At 44.1% G+C, this 17,593-nt stretch overlaps 1 protein-coding gene across 14 annotated transcripts in view; it reads right to left on the bottom strand.

The window, feature by feature from the left end:
* Window positions 1-379: 379 nt before the first annotated feature.
* Window positions 380-17,593, bottom strand: part of ZFAND6 (zinc finger AN1-type containing 6) — a 47,103-nt gene continuing 29,889 nt past the window's right edge. For 12 of the 14 annotated variants that reach the window (XM_045824895.1, XM_045824893.1, XM_045824894.1 and 9 more), the window contains 5 exons: window positions 12,456-12,626; window positions 11,123-11,291; window positions 9,987-10,087; window positions 3,440-3,553; window positions 380-1,305 (listed from right to left, as the gene is read on the bottom strand). In XM_045824895.1, the coding sequence (XP_045680851.1) occupies window positions 1,157-1,305; window positions 3,440-3,553; window positions 9,987-10,087; window positions 11,123-11,291; window positions 12,456-12,609 (687 nt within the window). In that variant the 5' untranslated portion in view covers window positions 12,610-12,626 and the 3' untranslated portion in view covers window positions 380-1,156. The remainder of the gene's footprint in view (window positions 1,306-3,439; window positions 3,554-9,986; window positions 10,088-11,122; window positions 11,292-12,455; window positions 12,627-17,593) is intronic. The other 2 variants (XM_045824903.1, XM_045824905.1) reach the window with 1 other exon arrangement.

Below are 17,593 nucleotides of genomic sequence, written 5' to 3'. Positions count from 1 at the left end.
TTCACCTAGGGCTGATTCAGTGTGACAGAGTGCAGAACAGAGAATCAGCCAAGGGCTAGAAAGTATGACATCTAAGTGACAGAAGCTCCTGGCTTTTTTTGTTGTTGTTGAAATTTTATGAGTTTGAGCCAAACTGACTACATATACCGGGAAGCAAGGTCTTAAATGCTCCCAGAAGGTCTTGGTTTGAAAGAAACACTGACATCTTCAGCTTATAGGAATGTAAGATCACGATATATCATCATGACATTAGTCAGAGACAGGTGTGACACGAACAACAGGAGTTCTCTGACAAAATTAGTGAAGCAGAAAACTACAGGACACGGAATCAAAACCGACCACCAGAAGAGTAACAGAGAAGAGGCAATCCACAGGATTGTTAAGGTTTTCATTTTTATTTAATCAAAGACTGGTGGATAAACATAAATACAGCACAATTACTTCAGATCATTCTTCATATCGTACACACAGACAGATGAACCTGAAAGAAACCTGCAGTTAGCAATGAAATGCATACAGCTTTTCCTTCCCTTGCTCAAAAAAAAAAAAAAAAAAAAAATTAAAAACACACAAACTTAGAATCTCATCAGCACACTCTCTCCTGTGACAAATGATTCAGACATAAATAGTGGGTGCAAAGAAACTATGTGCTAACATATGTATAACCTTTGTTAATGAAAAAACAGAAGCAGCCATAGTGATTAAGATACATTCAGTTACTGCTAACTAGCTGCGCCCTAGAGGGCATTATCCAAAGAGAGATCGTGCTGCAGAGAAAAGCTATATATACACACAATGAGAAAATAAACCGCAAGATTAACGCATGCACGTTTAATACTGGAAAAATCACAGCCCTCCAAAAATTTCTCCCTGTTTGTTATAAAAGCCCTCTGCACTCAACTAAAATTAAAATGATCTTAAAAGGATAATACTTGTAAAGTTTACTTAAGTCTTTTTAGCCACAGAAACTGCAATGGAAATAAATGTTCAGAGTCATTTTCAAAACAAAAACAAAAATCTATTCTTCTGATGACATGCATGATTAAAAGGTCTATGCAAGATACAATGCTCTACATTCCCAATGACTAGGAAAAAAAAACCTCAAGTCAATTTTTAGTTTGCAGATGGTCAAAGGATTTTGTATTCCAGCAGGAGTTCAAATCTTCTGGATCTTTTCACCAACAACTACTGGATTTTCTTTTCTGATTTTCTCAGCAGCATCGGCTTTGTAATTGTAAGAGCAATTGTGTACATCTGAGTAACGGTGTACACCACAGTAAACATTTCCACACCGGCATTCAAACCCTGAAAGTGGATTAATACACACACCTGAGTTGGATGCAAGGTCTAAATATTATGTTCCTTAGCATAATTAATGTTAAACAGATTGTGTATTTAGGGCAACAATCTAAACCATCATTCTAAACAAGCAGTTTCACAACCCAGGAACATTCTACACATTCTCAAAATTCACTAGCTGACAGCTTCATACCTTGTACCAGGTTTGTACCAGAGCAAGTCGTAACCACTTCTCTGAGCTCCGGTGTCCTTACCTATGGCATGGCCACAGCTCCTTCCCACTGAAAACAGATCACTGCACTGCAACTGTGAAACACTTCTCAAATCCAAATACTACAAGGTGCAAATATGCTTGCTGTCAGAGGCAATCTTCAAACTTAACTAAGAAAGATGAAATGACCCCTCTGGCAGAACTGCTAACAAGCAACACTGCACCCGTGCCAGCTCTCCTTGGCTGACGTCCCGTGGAAGAGTGGACAGGATTCTCTGTGGCCGGGCGATGAAGACCTCGGGGCCTGGAGTTAGGGTGCCTAAGCACGAATCTCCTTACTAACATATACGCAAACTACTTAAGTCTCTCTGAGTGTTAAATGTCTGCAACTGTAGTTTTAGTTACTGTACAGATTAAGTGAAGAATGTATTAAGTGCTTACCACATAGTAAACACTCAACAAATGCTATTAGTTTAGGAAAATGTCCAAGGTTGAAGCCAAAAGAGAAATATAAGGAAGGTGGACAGTCTTTACAGAAAACTGGTCCTGCCTTCCAAAACGAGGACTTTACAGTATGATGAAATTATTGGAAATGGAACACAGGAATCAGTGTTTTAACACTGACATGTGCTGTAACCTTCCTTTCCTGTATTTTTTAACTATATAACTTTATATCTGTAACTTTATAATACCGAATGAAAAATGAAGCCAACACTAACCCCAGACTGACAGATTGGACAAAATGAGAATTAGTAAGTCTCAGCCCTCCAATCAGGAAGTTTGAGGGATACTGAGATTTAGGAAGACTATATTTGATATTAAATATGTGTATTTTCAAATGTATTATTTCTTCATGTTTGCATGGGCCAGTCTTAAACATCTTTGATAATCAGACTGAAATCTCCTTTCCTCTTTACCTCCATCCTATTCTTTAGTCAGAGAAACCTTCTTAAAACATAACTCTGCTCAAAATCTTATCTGCTCTTTTCTCAGCTCATACTGTATTTGGCACAATGCCTGGCACATAGTAGACAATAAACGGTCCCTATTGTAGCTGCAGCTGCTTCCCCTAAATTAACCAGTCCACAGCATTAGCCTGGTCTCTGCTCTGCCTGACCCTCCCACACGGTTGCCACTGCCTCCTGCCCCACTCCTGCCCAGGGCATGCCGTGTCCTTTCCCTTCTCCACGTTTTCCTTCAAAAGGTCTTCTTTCTGGCTGAAATCCCCGTTTCCATCAGTTGTAAGTCCTGCTCATCTTTCAAGTCCCAGCTGACACAGCCTGCCTTCATGACACTTTCCTCGATGAGCCTCTTCTCCTCCTCTCTTGCATAAATCAATCACTCCCACCCCTGAATTCCCAAACCAGTCTCCCTGGCTGCACTTGACGTGCTTCCTGTACTAAACACCCAAGTAGCATCTTGACCACTGTTTGCTCCCTGTGTTAGTAACAGCGCCATTGGACGGCTCTGTTACAGCACTCAGCCTGTATAGATTACCCACAGTGGGGCAGCGCGAGGCTAATCGCCTGCCGTGTATGAACTCCCTGAACCCACACAACCTGTGATCAGCCCTTTATACAAAGCGCCTCATAGCTCGAGGAGCACTGACTCCTCTCTCTGATGCAGCCTCTGGCTCCTTGAAGGCAGGAGCCACAGCGCCGCCCATTCGCAGCGCCTGGCACCCTGACCTAACTTGTCTAATACTCTCAAACTCAGCTGAAATTATTTTTTTAATGAAAACTCTTTATTTCACTTTTAACTGTATAATTAAATCTACTTTTATTTCTTTAAGAAAATTCAGAAGCTGAAGTGTATCCAGTATTAACTCTTATGGAAACAGAAACAATCTTACTTGAAGGCAGTGACGGGATGCCAGCTGTTATTTTAAAATACAATCTTAATTTTGAACCATTTGAATTGGGCCCTTACCAGTCAGTCCCACTTTCTTCCTGCACAAGAAACAGCGATTCTTTTTCTGTTTTGGTTTTTCAAGAGACTTGCTTTGCTCTTCAGATGGCTGCTGTGCCGTGTCTGAGACTGAAGCTGACAAAAACAGGAAGGTGGTAGAGCACAGTTATTCAATGGTGACATCTGGGTGGCTGCTGTCCCCCCACCCCCAGTGATCTGTTAGAGGATAACTGAGGGATTTATTTATTCACGGGAAGACGCTCACCTTAAGGTACAAAGTGGCTTATGTAACATGACCCTTTTTATTAAATCTACACAGGCATGTATATAATGTATGTACACGTACACAGAAAATATACTGACACATCCAGTCTCTGTTTTCTCATTTTTGCAGTAATTATGTATTTGATCAACACAAGGCATGCACGCGTGCGCACACACACTTAAATACTTCCCGTGTATCCTAAGGGAGTAAGAAAATGGACCTATGCAAACTTCTAAGCATTGCTGGTATCAGAACTAAGTAGGCTTCCCAGAAAAAAACAAAGGAAAAAAAGGCTGAAACCAAGATTCAGTAGAATACTAAGTATGGTTAAAATTTTCAGGATGGTTCATATAAAATCTTTAGAATGTTAGAGATAAGACAAACTGATGAAATTTTGTAATTAGAATAGTAAATGGATGCATGGAAGTAGTGAAACCCAGGCCAGCTGCACGATGATTCAGACCAAACTACTGCCCCGAAACTCGGGCGGCCCCTGCTGTCACTAACTACTCCGGCCCTCCTGAGTGCTGTCACTGGACACGACCTGTAACGTGACCTGGCGGACATGACTCCTGGCTCTGAAACAGCGACTTGCCCTGGAACTAGTTCTCAACCCACCCCCCCAATTCCGTCACGAGCCCTTTTCTTTTGGAACCCACTGCGTGACCTACGGCACCGCGGCGGGCCCTCTGCCCAGCCGCCTACAGCCCGTCCAAAAGGACTTCCTCTGTCTCCGTCATTTCGTCTGGGCCACCTCCTTCTTGAGGCTGAGCTCAAACGCCTGTCCTCCAGGAAAGCCCTGATTGGGTTCTCCGCAGCTTTCCCTCGGACCACCCTGAAGAGTCCCTGACCACCCCCGGGCGGCACCGACGAGCCCCTCTTCAACCCATGAGGCCCACACTGCGGCCTGAAGTGAGAGAGAACCTCACGAGGTGCCCTCCACTGTTTACATTTTTTGACTCCCCACTCACCCCAGGCTGACGGCTGGGCCCCTCGTGGTTTTTCTCATCCCTCCTTTTCCAGCCTCGCCTCTCGCCTTGCCGCCCGGACGCTGCTTGCTCCAGACACACGGAAGTACATGAAGTTTCCCTGAATACACCGCATTCTCTTCTATCTTTGGGCTTCTGTAAAGGTTGTCCTTTCTACGGGGAATACTCCTTTCACGCCCTTGTCCCTTTCTTTACCTACAATGTGATTACTGCACACCCAGACATTCTGGGAGTCAGTTCCAGTAATGTACACATTTCATTTTTGAAACAGAATATGGACACATAAAGCCCTCCATTTTCTGTAACTAGACATCCCTAGAACGTAAGCTCCACGCGGGCAGGGCTACATGTCTTGCTGACAATTTTCCCCAGCCCCTAGAACATTTCCAGACGAGGCCGGGCTGTGTGCAAAGAGCTTGGGAAAGCTTTTCCTTGCAATCCGAAAATAATCTATTATATTTACTGTCTTTGAACTCTGTAAGTCATAGTATCTGATCTGTTCTCCCAATCACACCGAAATAAACTGATACAACTAGTATTTTATAATGGCAGTGACAGCACCACCATACGATCACATCTTTAACAGAATGAGACACGAACTCTGAGTGGCTTCTGGAGACGGAGAAGTGAGATGATACGCTTACCTGCTGGGCAGACAAATGCTACCACAGACTGCAAAGGCCCTTCACAGGACTAAACCTACAGATCTGCCTACGTGACTGCTCTGTAAATGAGGTGGACACACAACCTTTCAAGTTCTCGACCAGTGGGCTTGAAAGCAAGGACTCCAGTGTGTGGCCTATTAAGGCCCCCTACATCCCCACAAGACTAGGGGAACCTCAGCTCATCTGACACTATTGCCTGGTGGCCTGAAATGAAACAGTCACCAAATGAATTCATAGGCAAGATGACAGAGTATTCTGTGAAAGTCTCCGACTCCCAGAAATACCCATTTCCTCAGTTTCTATGTGCGATTTATGGCCAAAGCATGCCCGATCAAATTATGATATGTGAAAAGAAACAATTCAACCCCTGAAAAGTGCCATTCAGTGGACTGAAGGCCAAAGGACCATAATCTCATTGAACCTGAACCCAAAATAAGAACAGGGTCCTAAAACAGGCAGTTTTCCATATTCTGGAATGAGAACTGAAGGAGACTGCCTGCCTGTTAATGATCAATGACAGGCGGCTGCTGGTGCTCCAGCCACGGGTCCTAAAGGTCCACTTGGGAGGCCACTGCAAGGGCACAGTGTTTGCAAAACACACTGCCCAGCACTAACTGATGTAATTTTTAATGGGAATGGCAACCAGACAAAGTCGACTGGCCTCTACTTTGAATACACTTCAAAAAGCACCTGTCAGGTGCACTAGTGTCACCACCCACATGCAGCATCACATCCGAGAGCGACTCTGCTCTGGGTCCTGAAAAGGGAAGGAAAGGAGGGAGGGAGAGGGAGAGAGAACCTTTCCAGCTGTAGTTCCAACACACACTTGCCTGAGACGGCCACTCCAGCAACTGCTGTTCTCCCTGTTTCCCAAATTTCATCTTTTCCTACCTGTGCATTTTTGCTCTCAGTTACTTTTCCAGCAAAAAGCCCTCTTCACCGTGCCTGTCCTTCGTATACGTGCAATCACACAGCAGGAGCCTTCTGCACCCAGCTGCTTCCATTGAGCATGTTTTCAGAGTCCGTCCCTGCTGCGGCTCGTCCGGGACGTCACTCCTTCCAATGGCTGAGTGACAGTCCTGTGCATGTGAACACCGCACTGGGCCCACTCATCTGCTGATGGCCATGTGGGTTGTCTCCGCACGCTGCACAGTTATGCACAATGCTCTGAACACTGTCAGTGTTGGAACCACAAGTTCCTGTGTGGCTGCCCTCAAGCCGGCACCACAAGGTCTGGGTCACTGTAGCTTGCAGTCAGTCCTATGCCAACCTGGTCCTACTTTTCCCAGACACTTTTGGCTGTTCTTACCCACTCTTTAAAATCAGAATAAATCTCATGTTTAATCCACACAGCTTTCCTAAAGTAGTCCCAAGGGACTATTTCTCTCTGATTGTCTGAGCCACTGAGTCAACAATTCGACTGTTTGGACTCAGGAACCCTCGGAGTGGAGAATTCCACTCCCCTCTGCCACTCCGTGCCAGACAATGACCCAGCTGTCCTAGAACGCTGTAGTGACAGAGAGCTCACCACCTTGAAGAGGACTGCATTCTACTGTTGGAAAGCTGCAAGATTCTCTTATTGTTAACCTGCTATGATTCCCAAATCACTAGGGTACCACAGAGTAAAAGTATCCTTTGTAGTTTACAAAGCTCATTTCACCTCCATCATTTCACTGCCTTCCAACACCCTATAAGATGGACATGGTCCTTAGTCTCCTTTAAAAGTAATGAAAACAGGGATCAGAGAAGTGGGGGTGTTGAGGTTTGAACACAACAGAACCTCTAAACCCAACCCCACCCTCTATTTACTGTGGCCCCGCACCTGAGGGACTGAGAGGTTCCACAAAGGGTTGAGCATGTGGCTGAACAGGACAATCCAGTGCGACAGCTTAGAGTGCCCCAAAACACTTACAAGTTTTTTTTCTTCAACTTAGTTTTTTTAAGTGACATTCCTAAGTGACACTGTGTGAGATACTGTTATTTGTTACCTTAAAAGAAAACATAATTAAATGAGAAACATGCTATAATATGCTAAATTCTGGGTTAAACATGAGGAAAAGTTTTCAGAGTCATGAGGACAAAATGAAAGCAGTCCTGCCCACCTGGTGGCAACAGATCCTAATTACGAGGAGAAAACCCACAGAGAAAATGGCTGTTCCAAGGACACTGTTCTGAGAACTCCAGTCAGAAATGTTAGGAAATTCTGGCTTAGGCACACAGTTGCTGCCCACATGCCCTCTCCCACCTGGGACAGTCTTCCTCGCAAAATACATTTTCCTTGAGGGATGCACATGGAGTAAAATGAGGAAAACAGATGCCTGGGGAGGTCGCCGCACCAGCTGATCCTGCCCTGGGACTAGAGTGGGGCTGGAGGTGGCCTCAGTGACACGCACCCACCCCCGGCCCAGGAAGCAACACCGCTGCCTCTGCCCTACACTCCTGTGCCTGGGTTCCAGCTCCAGCTCAAAGGACGGTGGACTTGAGCCAAAGACCTTTCCTCCCTCTGTCTGTTTTTGTCCACCTCCTACACAGGTGGAAACAAAATTCTCTGCCTTCGTTCCTGTTGAGTACATCTACGTGCAATGAAGGTGTGGGTCTACATACAGATTCACACCTGTGTGCAAGTTTTCTGATGAGACATTCTTAATTCAACAGTATAAGCAAGATATTTTTAAAAACTAGGCTAAGGGATTTTACACATTGAAAACGAATCCTCTCAAATGCAGATTAAAGTCACACCAGATTTTTCAAAGATTCTGCTATGCAGAAAGTATGAATGCTGATTTTTGAAATATACTTAAAAGTTAATACTGGCTTAACCTATAAGCCACTGAAAAAAAGGAGTTTTTAACATTTTAACTGCCCCCCCATACAATTTCTCTTACTATGGCATCAAGACCACCTTTTGTATTAATGCACTCAGGGATAGGTACAGAAAACTCTGTTTTTCTCCAAACACAGTGAATGCTATAAAACCATTTCGTCTTGTGGAGTTCACCACTTACAACCTTCGCTCCTGGTCAGACTTGCCCCACAGGGGGGGGCTACTGTATTCTTCACCAGCACACATTTTGTCACTATCGGTGCTGTGAAGTGTGTTCTATTGTGAGACTTAGGTAATGTCTTCGTGAGTCACAGCCCGAGCGCCTTCTTCCTTATTTGCTCTCGGCTAAAACTGCCAGGCAACCCCTGCTTCCTGGAACTGCGCCCAGCACCTGTGGCCTGACACTAACCAGGAGCACCCAGATGACTGTTCTCCCCTTTGCCGACTCACCGGCCCGTGTGCTCCCCTTGATCCGAGCCTCTCATTTTCCACCTGTGCTGAGGACTTCCAAACCTCAGACCTGCCACTGATCACACATTTAAATACCTATATTTACCCGCTATGTCCAACTGAACTCTTTACATTTTGCAATTTGATTGCTTTCAACTTACTCAATCTAAAATCTTATTAACCATAATGCTTCTTTCAGCCTGTCTAAAGCAACCACACCATTGCCACTGCCACAAAACTGAGAGCTTTAATACCACCCTTGTATTATTCCCAAGCCCAGTGAATAACTAAATCTTGGGAATTTTTCTATTTCTGCTTAAAAATATCCCTTCTCTCTTCCCTTCCTTTAACATTTCTAGTTAACTAAAAAACTATTCACTTATAATATCTATGAATTTATAATATGTCAGATGGACTAGAATATTAATGTTGGCCACACAGTGTATTTTCTTGGTATAGTGAAACTGCCAAAAAGACAATTTATGCCAATTATTGGCTGGGCATGAAATCAGAGCAAGGGATTAGCTGGCATAGCTGATTTGCACTTCGGCAAACCAAAGCTAAGATCGACAGGGGCATCTGTCATCACCCCGCAAGCACACAGTGGAAGGTCCCACCAGCCAGGAGGTCCTCTCTCTGAAGTGCACGCCACAGGCAAAACGACACGGTGCACGACCTGGGGCCTGCCTTTGCACAGCACCCGTGCTCAGCGAGCACAGTCTGACGCACTGGTGGAACGCAAGTCAGGAAGCCCAGGTTTTTGAGCAAAGGCCTCATCTACCCTTCCTGCCCGAGAAGAAAGCCTTCCTACGCAGTCCCGGGCTTCCTGGATCCCCTGGACCCACACGATGGTGGTAAGAAGAGCACGGGCAAGAACGAGAGACGCCACCTGTAAATGTAAGTGACCGAATAATGTGGTGCTGTGCTGGAGTCCTAGATGGGGAGAGAGGGTGACTGCCAGTCAAGTTTGTCTCTCAGGAAATCAGAGTCAAAAACAAGAGATTCCTCTCAAACCAGCAGCCCTCGTTTGCTTGGAGAGGACATAGCATTTAGATTAAACTGGCTGAAATAATAATAGATAATAACGTAACAAGACCACTCATTCATTTAAATGTTTCTCAAACTAAACAGATTTTGAAGTTTCCAAGCTTATGCTGATGAGATAATTTTATGTAAATGGGAAATGGTTCCCAACATTTCAGTTAATTAAATACTTCAGGATATAAAATATTCTGCTCATAAAGAAAATAAATATAAAAATATGTTAAAATGTGAGGCTGGTAATTTAAAAAATACATGCACCCAGGACAGTGACTGACCTGTAATGCTGAAACATTAAATAAATGACGAAATATAAGCTAGTTCATATGCAAACCTTGCAGGTCTTCTGTTTCAGGTATCGCTTTGTCCGCAGATGTGCTGTCCACTTGGGAAGATGCTACAGATTCTGATAAAAGTGACTGATTTGATACAGGACTAGAAAGCAAAAACATTTAGATTTTAAAAGGTCATCTCTATGCATGAACAGTCCCTAACGTGATACGTGGAAAAGTTCAACATATCTAAGTATGTCATTAAGACAAGAATTAACACAAAAATGCCTTTTATAATTTAAATATAACCACAGAGCTTTGGAACTAGAGACTAATGTGGCCCAGAAGTTTCCTGCTTTGGAAATAAAGCCACAGCGTGTCCTTTGTGTGTGAGTTCAGTCAACGCAAACGGGCGGCACGATGAAGACACGCACAAGGAACCTGAACACGAAGTTGTCAACGGGACTGAACATCCACTGTCGCGAACCGTAAAAAAAACTACGGAGCCGGCCAGGTAGAGCATCATCCTGACGCACCAAGGTTATGGGTTTGATCCCAGGTCAGGGCACGGACAAGAATCAACCAATGAGTACATCAATAAGTGGTAACAACACATCAATGTCTCTCTCTCAAATCAATTAAAAATTTGTAAAAAATGAAGAAACTATGGAGCAGAAACTTAGTATTGGTTTCCTAACAGCAGGATAAAAATAAAACAAATATTCTGTATTTTCAGACTTCTAAATGATGTAACTTCAAAGTTAAAAAGAAAAAATACGCTACAATACAAATAATAACTACCACATCATGATCTGAAACAATGAAAACTTGTGACAAGACTATTTTTAAAAACAAAATACTAGTATCTGCGGAGTAAGACTGTAATGAGAAGAACCTAGCATGGTGCGAAGGACTTCAGGGGGGGTTGGGTTCTGTGAAGGGAAGGAATAAAGGGAAAGCTGCCTGAAAAGGAAATCTGGGACTTGAAAGACCACCCCCCACCCACCGGCCCCCAACCCCGCCCTCAACGTGAAAACAAACAAACAGCCTACTCTGACTAGCCATGACTGCCAATGAGGCAGATACAAGCTCAGGGCAGGTTAGTTCACGTAGTTCTTGCTGACAGGACTGGTCACACACGGAACACGTCCCCTTCTCTTCCACAGCGCGCCATGCCCGCCCGGAGGCTGCCTCCTACCTTGGCTGCACGGATGGAGATGTGGAGTCTAGCGCTGACTGCGCCTCCGGGACGCCGCCGTCTGTGCACGGGACTGGGAGGGACTCGGACAGACTACTGACGGAGGTCGCTGCAACGGCACCACATTTCGCGTTAGTGACTCTGCGCTCTGGGCAGTCCCACACCTTGTCTAGAAGAATCGAGATCGGTTTTCCACAAAGTGCAGTGTACGAACTTTGTTTAACTATACAATACGCTGGTTCATTTCTTTCAGTTAGTTTCCTTAATACAACAGTTTTCCAGTGAAAATACATTTCTTTTAACCACGAAGGAGGAAACCATATACAAGCTGTGTATATTAATAAACTAAATTCCCGTTTATCAGGACCGAATGCCAGCAAACCCTTTAACTCACAGACAGCTTCCAAGCACCAGTGCAGACATGAGGTATTGACGATGAAAGATAATTTAGTCCTAAGGCAAACCTAAGTTCAGAATTAAAATCTGTGCTCAGCATATTAGATTACATTATTTTCCCTATTCTTCCTAAGGCAGATATGTAGATTATAATTTGATTTCAAAAACAGTAATTTATATTGATTTGATCTTAGCCTTAACAAAAACTAGAGAAGTTTTGATTCAATGGTTCTAGCTTTTGGCTGAAGTGTGAAGCAATGACGAGAAAGGCTCCATACAAAATTTTAAATGCACTAAGTATCAGCCTGCATGTTCATTCATCAACCACAGAAACCTATCAACCACAGTAAGCCTTCCTTTCGCAAAGTTACGCTCAGAATCCTCACCACCCTTCTTACTCAACTGCTGATACTTTAAAAGTCCGCCTCAACTCCAGGAGACTCCTTTGACTCGAAAAGGCGGAGAACTCCGGTGACTGGGGCCAACACCCCTTACTCTGAGTCACACTGCTCTGCCTCTCCGTCCTGGTGGGGAACACTTCCTGTAAAGCTAGCTGTGGCTGCTCATCATCCACTCTTTCCTCCTACAGCTGTTCTGACTGCAGAAGTCATCCACGACCAAAGAACCAAGGTCCCTTGTCGCCCTCACTCCCTCACCTTACTTTCCAAGGGAGCTCAGTGTACTGGAAGTACACCTCCACTTTAATAAGATAATGGAGTTCTGTAAGACTGCGAAATGGATTTATGGTAGTTATTTTCAAAATATCCTTATGCCTGTCTCCCTACCACTGATAACCACAGTAGGTGATGAGACATTTTCCTGATCTGAACTTAGTACAGTGAGTGCAATGTCAGGGCAGGAAAGGGGGTTGGGTTCACTGTGTGACCCAGGTGTGTCTCAGTTCTGAACAGGGCTGTGTCTTGGCTGGATTACTTACCAGGTGGGCTTATTCTATCGTTACTACTATTCTGTCGTTGAAGATGTTCTTTGTAGCACACTGAACACATGCCGTTTGTACGAGCGTTTCCGTAAAATCCGCAGCCAGTGGAACAAAGCATAGGCACTTGGCTGTGATTAGTTTCTTGAGCCATGTTCCTCTGTTGCACACCTGAAATTTATAAAGAATTAGCAAAAAAGTCACACACTGCAATCATACATTATTCGAGTTTGCTTTATATGATAAAGAAAACCCCACGTACACTCCCCTATAAACTCTCTCTGCAGCTGTCAAGACTGAGGGCTAAGACACGGAAAGACACGCAAAAACGAAAGGACACAAACAGAGCTTGTGTCACTGACCCACTGCACACAGGCAGGTCTCGCCCAGCTCAGAAAGTAAAGAGACCCGACAGAGAAAGGCTCCTGTTCAGAAGATTCCACATCATCAGATGTTAAGGGAAACCCTGTAAGTCCAGCTCAGTTTGAGTCCCTAGTGATAAGAAATATACATTATAAGTTTTGCTATGTTATACCATTCATTTTGAAACTTTTAAACCTTAGTCCAAGTTCACGTTTTAACTTGTATAATTCCTTCTGTTTGAAAAGCATTGAACATAACAGCAATGCTGGTGAAGATACAGAGAAGTGGGCAGAACGCTGCTGAAACGAGAAGCTGGTTGCATCTGGTTGGAAAGCAACCTGACAATTCACCCTAAGAGCCCTGCAAAAAATCACCCCTTGAGCCGCTCGTTCTCCATGAGAGTGTTCCACAGCACAGCTAGGGTATACTCAGAAAAAGGCACAGGCACAACATGAAATGTATATACAACAGGTGGACAATTCGGGCAAAGAGGGTATCTAGGTATCTATTAACCATCAGAAAGGACGGGGAAGGACATGTCAAGGACAGCGAAGCGAAGGATGACCTTTTCTGATCTGCACTTTTTCTGTACTTTCAAGAATGAAGACAATACTTTTTAAAAGTAGTTGAAAGTTAAACAGTCTCAGACAGAGAAAGTTTGGAAACCACGTGAAGGGAAAAATCAATGGGAGCAGATGGAAGAATCCAACGTGCCGTTTCCCTCATAAAGCAAGCGGCTCTTTCAGCATGAACACGACAGACGGCAGTAACAAGCTCTTATTTGACAAGTTCCCAGGCAAAATGAAAGTGTGTGTACATTTAAGAGGAGTCTATGTTCAAGGATGTTGAAACGTGAGAGGGCTATGTTTTGCCACTGAGGTTTCCTTGGCCTGATAAACAATGAAGAAACGCATTTAGATCACCATAACACACTTACGCTATCAGAACAGATGGGTGTGGGGATCTCCTGCGGATCTCAGAACCAAGAGCGATAACAAACTTGACTGGATTACGAAACAAGGCAGCAAGTTTATCATGTCCCTCTAAACAAATGTCATACAATTGTTGAGAATACCTAGACCTTTAGCCTAAGAATACAATCTGGGATTTCCTTCTTACTCCATGGTGGAAAGTCATTTCAGGATCCAACCTTTGCTGCCGTGACACATACATGCTACTTTAGGTCTCCCCCCAACCCCGCCCCAGGTCTGTAGTAACAACGATGAGCCAGAAAAGCAAACAGCAAACATTTTCTTGATGTGGGGCCTCTGTCCCTCAGGGACAGTGAGCTTGTCAGGTTTAGGGATCAGGGCGATGGCTGGCGGTCACGTATACAGCTGGGAGGGGCTGGCACTGGGACTCGGGACAGGCAGTCTGGCTCCGAAGTCCACGCTCCACACCAGCGGCTCTCCAAGAGCGCACCATGGACCCAGGGAGGTCAAACTGTGCTGGTACTAACGCCAACCAGCCATCAGGGTGATATGTACAAAAGCAACAGTGGGTAACCGCCTGCAGCCTGACCTTCCAAATCCTGACACAGAGGCACCACAGTGTAATGTGCTCTTAGTAAAGTTAATTTTTTTAAATCTCTACCCAGAACACACACGTCTTATTAGTGTTTTGTGTGGCAAACTGGGCTGCAGGCAGAAAGCATTCCTGCAGCACACAGAGGTGTGGTGGCTGTTGGGAGAAAAAGCACTTGTGCGCTGTTTGAGTTGTAAGCTGGCCGGGTCATCTTTCTCCCGGAACATGTTTTTTATTTCTGAGAAGACCAGCAAACTAGTTGTTCAGACTTGAGTATACGGCAGACATTATCTCAAAAATGAACAAAGTGAGCCTGTCACCTCCAGAGAAACAACTAATAACACTTATGGCCAAGGGCAACATTTAAGTAAAAACAATCTTGGCAAGCACCTCCCATTTGTAGAGGGTTTCTGCTAAGATCCGTGGTGGTGTTAACGGCATGTGAGCAGCTGGCACTGTATCAACATTTGGGAGACCAGTGCAAGTTCGTGAACCAGTATTTCCCAGGTGACCAATGTACAGCGGTACAAACTGACTGACAGACAAAAAAGATCTAGTCAAAGGGAAAGATGAACGAATTTCAAAGTAACGAACAAAAAGTTTTTATATAGTTTGAGCTTCTACGCTGCATGCGTCCCTTTAAGAAACTACAATCTGCTTTACTGTAATTCCAGAGAAGAACCACCTCCAGGGTCCGAGAAGGTGACTGACGCGCACCTTCCTTCCCCAACTACACGTACAGTGGGCACCGGCGCTCCTTGGTAGCCAGTGAGACATAGAGGCAACGGTAAGAATCTGGCTGCCTGCTACTAAGCTAGACTTCGAAGAGAATGGCAAACATGTGCAACATGGCCACTTTTCTCACTAAACTATTTTGGTGCAGAAGAAATGGGTTATTTTTCCATAAACTATTTTAAAATAAATGATTAAATATTCTGTAATTTTCCTCAACTTTAATTTGTAACATGAGAGATGTCATTAGCTATAACCCACCTCAACAAAAGCTCTGTAGGGTACCCAACAATTTGAGAGAACATAAAGGTTCTGAAGTGAAAACCTGTGAGGACCCAGGGCTGTGAACCACGCAGGGCCAGCTCAAGGGGCAAAAGGTGATTCCTCGGGGGAAGGGAGCACACACCGAAAAACCCTGGTTCTTTATGTATAAAACACAGGTATCCATGTAACACATAAATAGACATACAGCGTATCTGTAAAAAATTTTTTTTACACAGGTGGGAGTCTAATTAGAAACAAAGTATTTTAAAAGGCTCCTGAGGAGAGCAATAAATAAAAGAGGACTGTCCAGCATCAACTATTCCATGCTGCCTATTAGTGACATTAAATGATGTAAGGTAAGAATTACAGAAACTTTTCCCACTGGTACTTTAGTGCATGGCTGGCTTTCAACTAATCACATGTTCCCAAAAGAGATAGATATTCTATTTCTATTAAAATTCAAATAAATGGCCCCAGATTAAAAGTACAACGTGACCACCAAGCCATTATATGTCACAATACCTGCTTTTGAACAATGAGATTAAAATGGAAAAACTGGTAACACTGGCAATTCCCAAAGCTACACTGCCCTGCACAGCAGCAAATTAACCATGATTTTCAAAGTCAAGTGCTTTCTTACAGAAAAGGGAAAAACAGAGGTGGGGGGAGGGGGGTCCACTTTATTTGTTCATCTTTAGGCCTCAACATGTACCTTCCCCTGAAGACTCGGAGGAAGGGCAGACCCACAGAGGGCACCGTGGTCTATGTGCATGTGCGGTGCAGGGAGGGGCAGCTGTGCGAGCCGGCCCTCCCGCCTCCCGGCACCGCAGCTTCTCAGCACGTGAAGCCACGTGCAGGGCCCATCAGGAGGGGAAAGAGGGAACAGTTCCTTAACTGCCGCACTGTGGGGTTTTACAAAGCTACAAACCCAAGGAGGTAAAGAATAAGATCACCAGACAAAAAATTGATTAGCATGGTACCATTTTTTAAAAAGTCTATGAATTGCAACGAATTCAGAAAATGGGCTTTCATAATCAAAACCGCAACCCATTGCCCTTTCTGCCCCCTCAGACAGCACTACAGACCTTATTATGAGCCAAGAACTATTTTGTTTTATTTACATTATCTCGTTTAATTCTCTCCAGAATCCTTTGATGTTGGTGCTATTGATATCCCATTTAAAAACGAGGAAGCTGACACCCAGAGAGACTTTAATAACTTGCCCCAAGTTACACATGTAGTAAGCAACTAGGTTTCTTCCTTTACCTACAAGATGAAGATAATGACTTTCAAAGTCCACCCTATTACTTTGTGAATATCAATTTTTATTCTTTTTAGTAAAAAATAATTTAAATTTTCATTTATTATTAAAACTTAAGACATCATGCAGCTTTAACTAGCTTAACCAAGCTCTTGAGAAAATTTGTTTTTCCTTTAAGTCTTTTTACTTAAGAAATTCTCATTAGCATAAAAATTCAAGATCAAATATTTTAAGGCTACCAAGGAAATACAATATCCATTTTTATTTGGGGAATGTCACATAAAAATTCCAGATTTCCAGCTTCTCTTGAAAAACAGGAAGACCTTACAACAGTGGACTCGTCTTCCCAGAATTAAAACTCCTCAGCTAGAATCCCCTCCTAGAAACTGCAACTCCAATTCAAGGCCACCTCCACTTTCAGTTCCTACTTCCTAGGTGACCGCCCTCCCGCCCCATGACCTTTGCAGTCTGGGATCTTTACCACTAATTTCAGGAGGAGAAACAGTCACATAACAGGGTGAGTTAAACAAGAATGACACTAAACTCTGAACTCGTGCTGCAGGGAGGAGGTGGTAAGACAAGCTTTCCTTTACCTCCTGCCTTTTTCAACCACGCAGAAGCGGCCAACCTTCCTTGCAACCGTCTTCACATGGCTTTCCCGGAAGAGAACAAAGGAGGACCTATGGCACATCCTACCTCGTTATTATTTTTTTAACGTAATCGGTCAAAACAGGAATACTGGTCCAGGTGCAGGTGCTGAGATTACTGTTTCCTGGAGGCACATGGTAATTTCCCACAGTCCTGAGCATCTGACCCCCACCTATCACATGGGCAATATACGCACATTCCAGGGGCCAAGAACCTTTGCAGAGGTGACCAAGAAATCCAGGGAAGTTCATACAGCAAACAGATCAGAAAGTGTGACTTGCTATAGAACGCTTGGGGCCAGTGCTGCTCACACTGATAGAAACGTGAGGATCTGGGTTAGGTTCCT

The sequence above is a fragment of the Phyllostomus hastatus genome, unplaced genomic scaffold (genome assembly GCF_019186645.2).
Source record: "Phyllostomus hastatus isolate PE091 unplaced genomic scaffold, TTU_PhHast_1.1 phas_scaffold_555, whole genome shotgun sequence".
In the NCBI taxonomy this organism is placed as follows: Eukaryota; Metazoa; Chordata; class Mammalia; order Chiroptera; family Phyllostomidae; genus Phyllostomus; species Phyllostomus hastatus.
The sequence above is the reverse complement of the archived record's forward strand: the minus strand, read 5'-3'. Positions and strand labels throughout refer to the sequence as shown.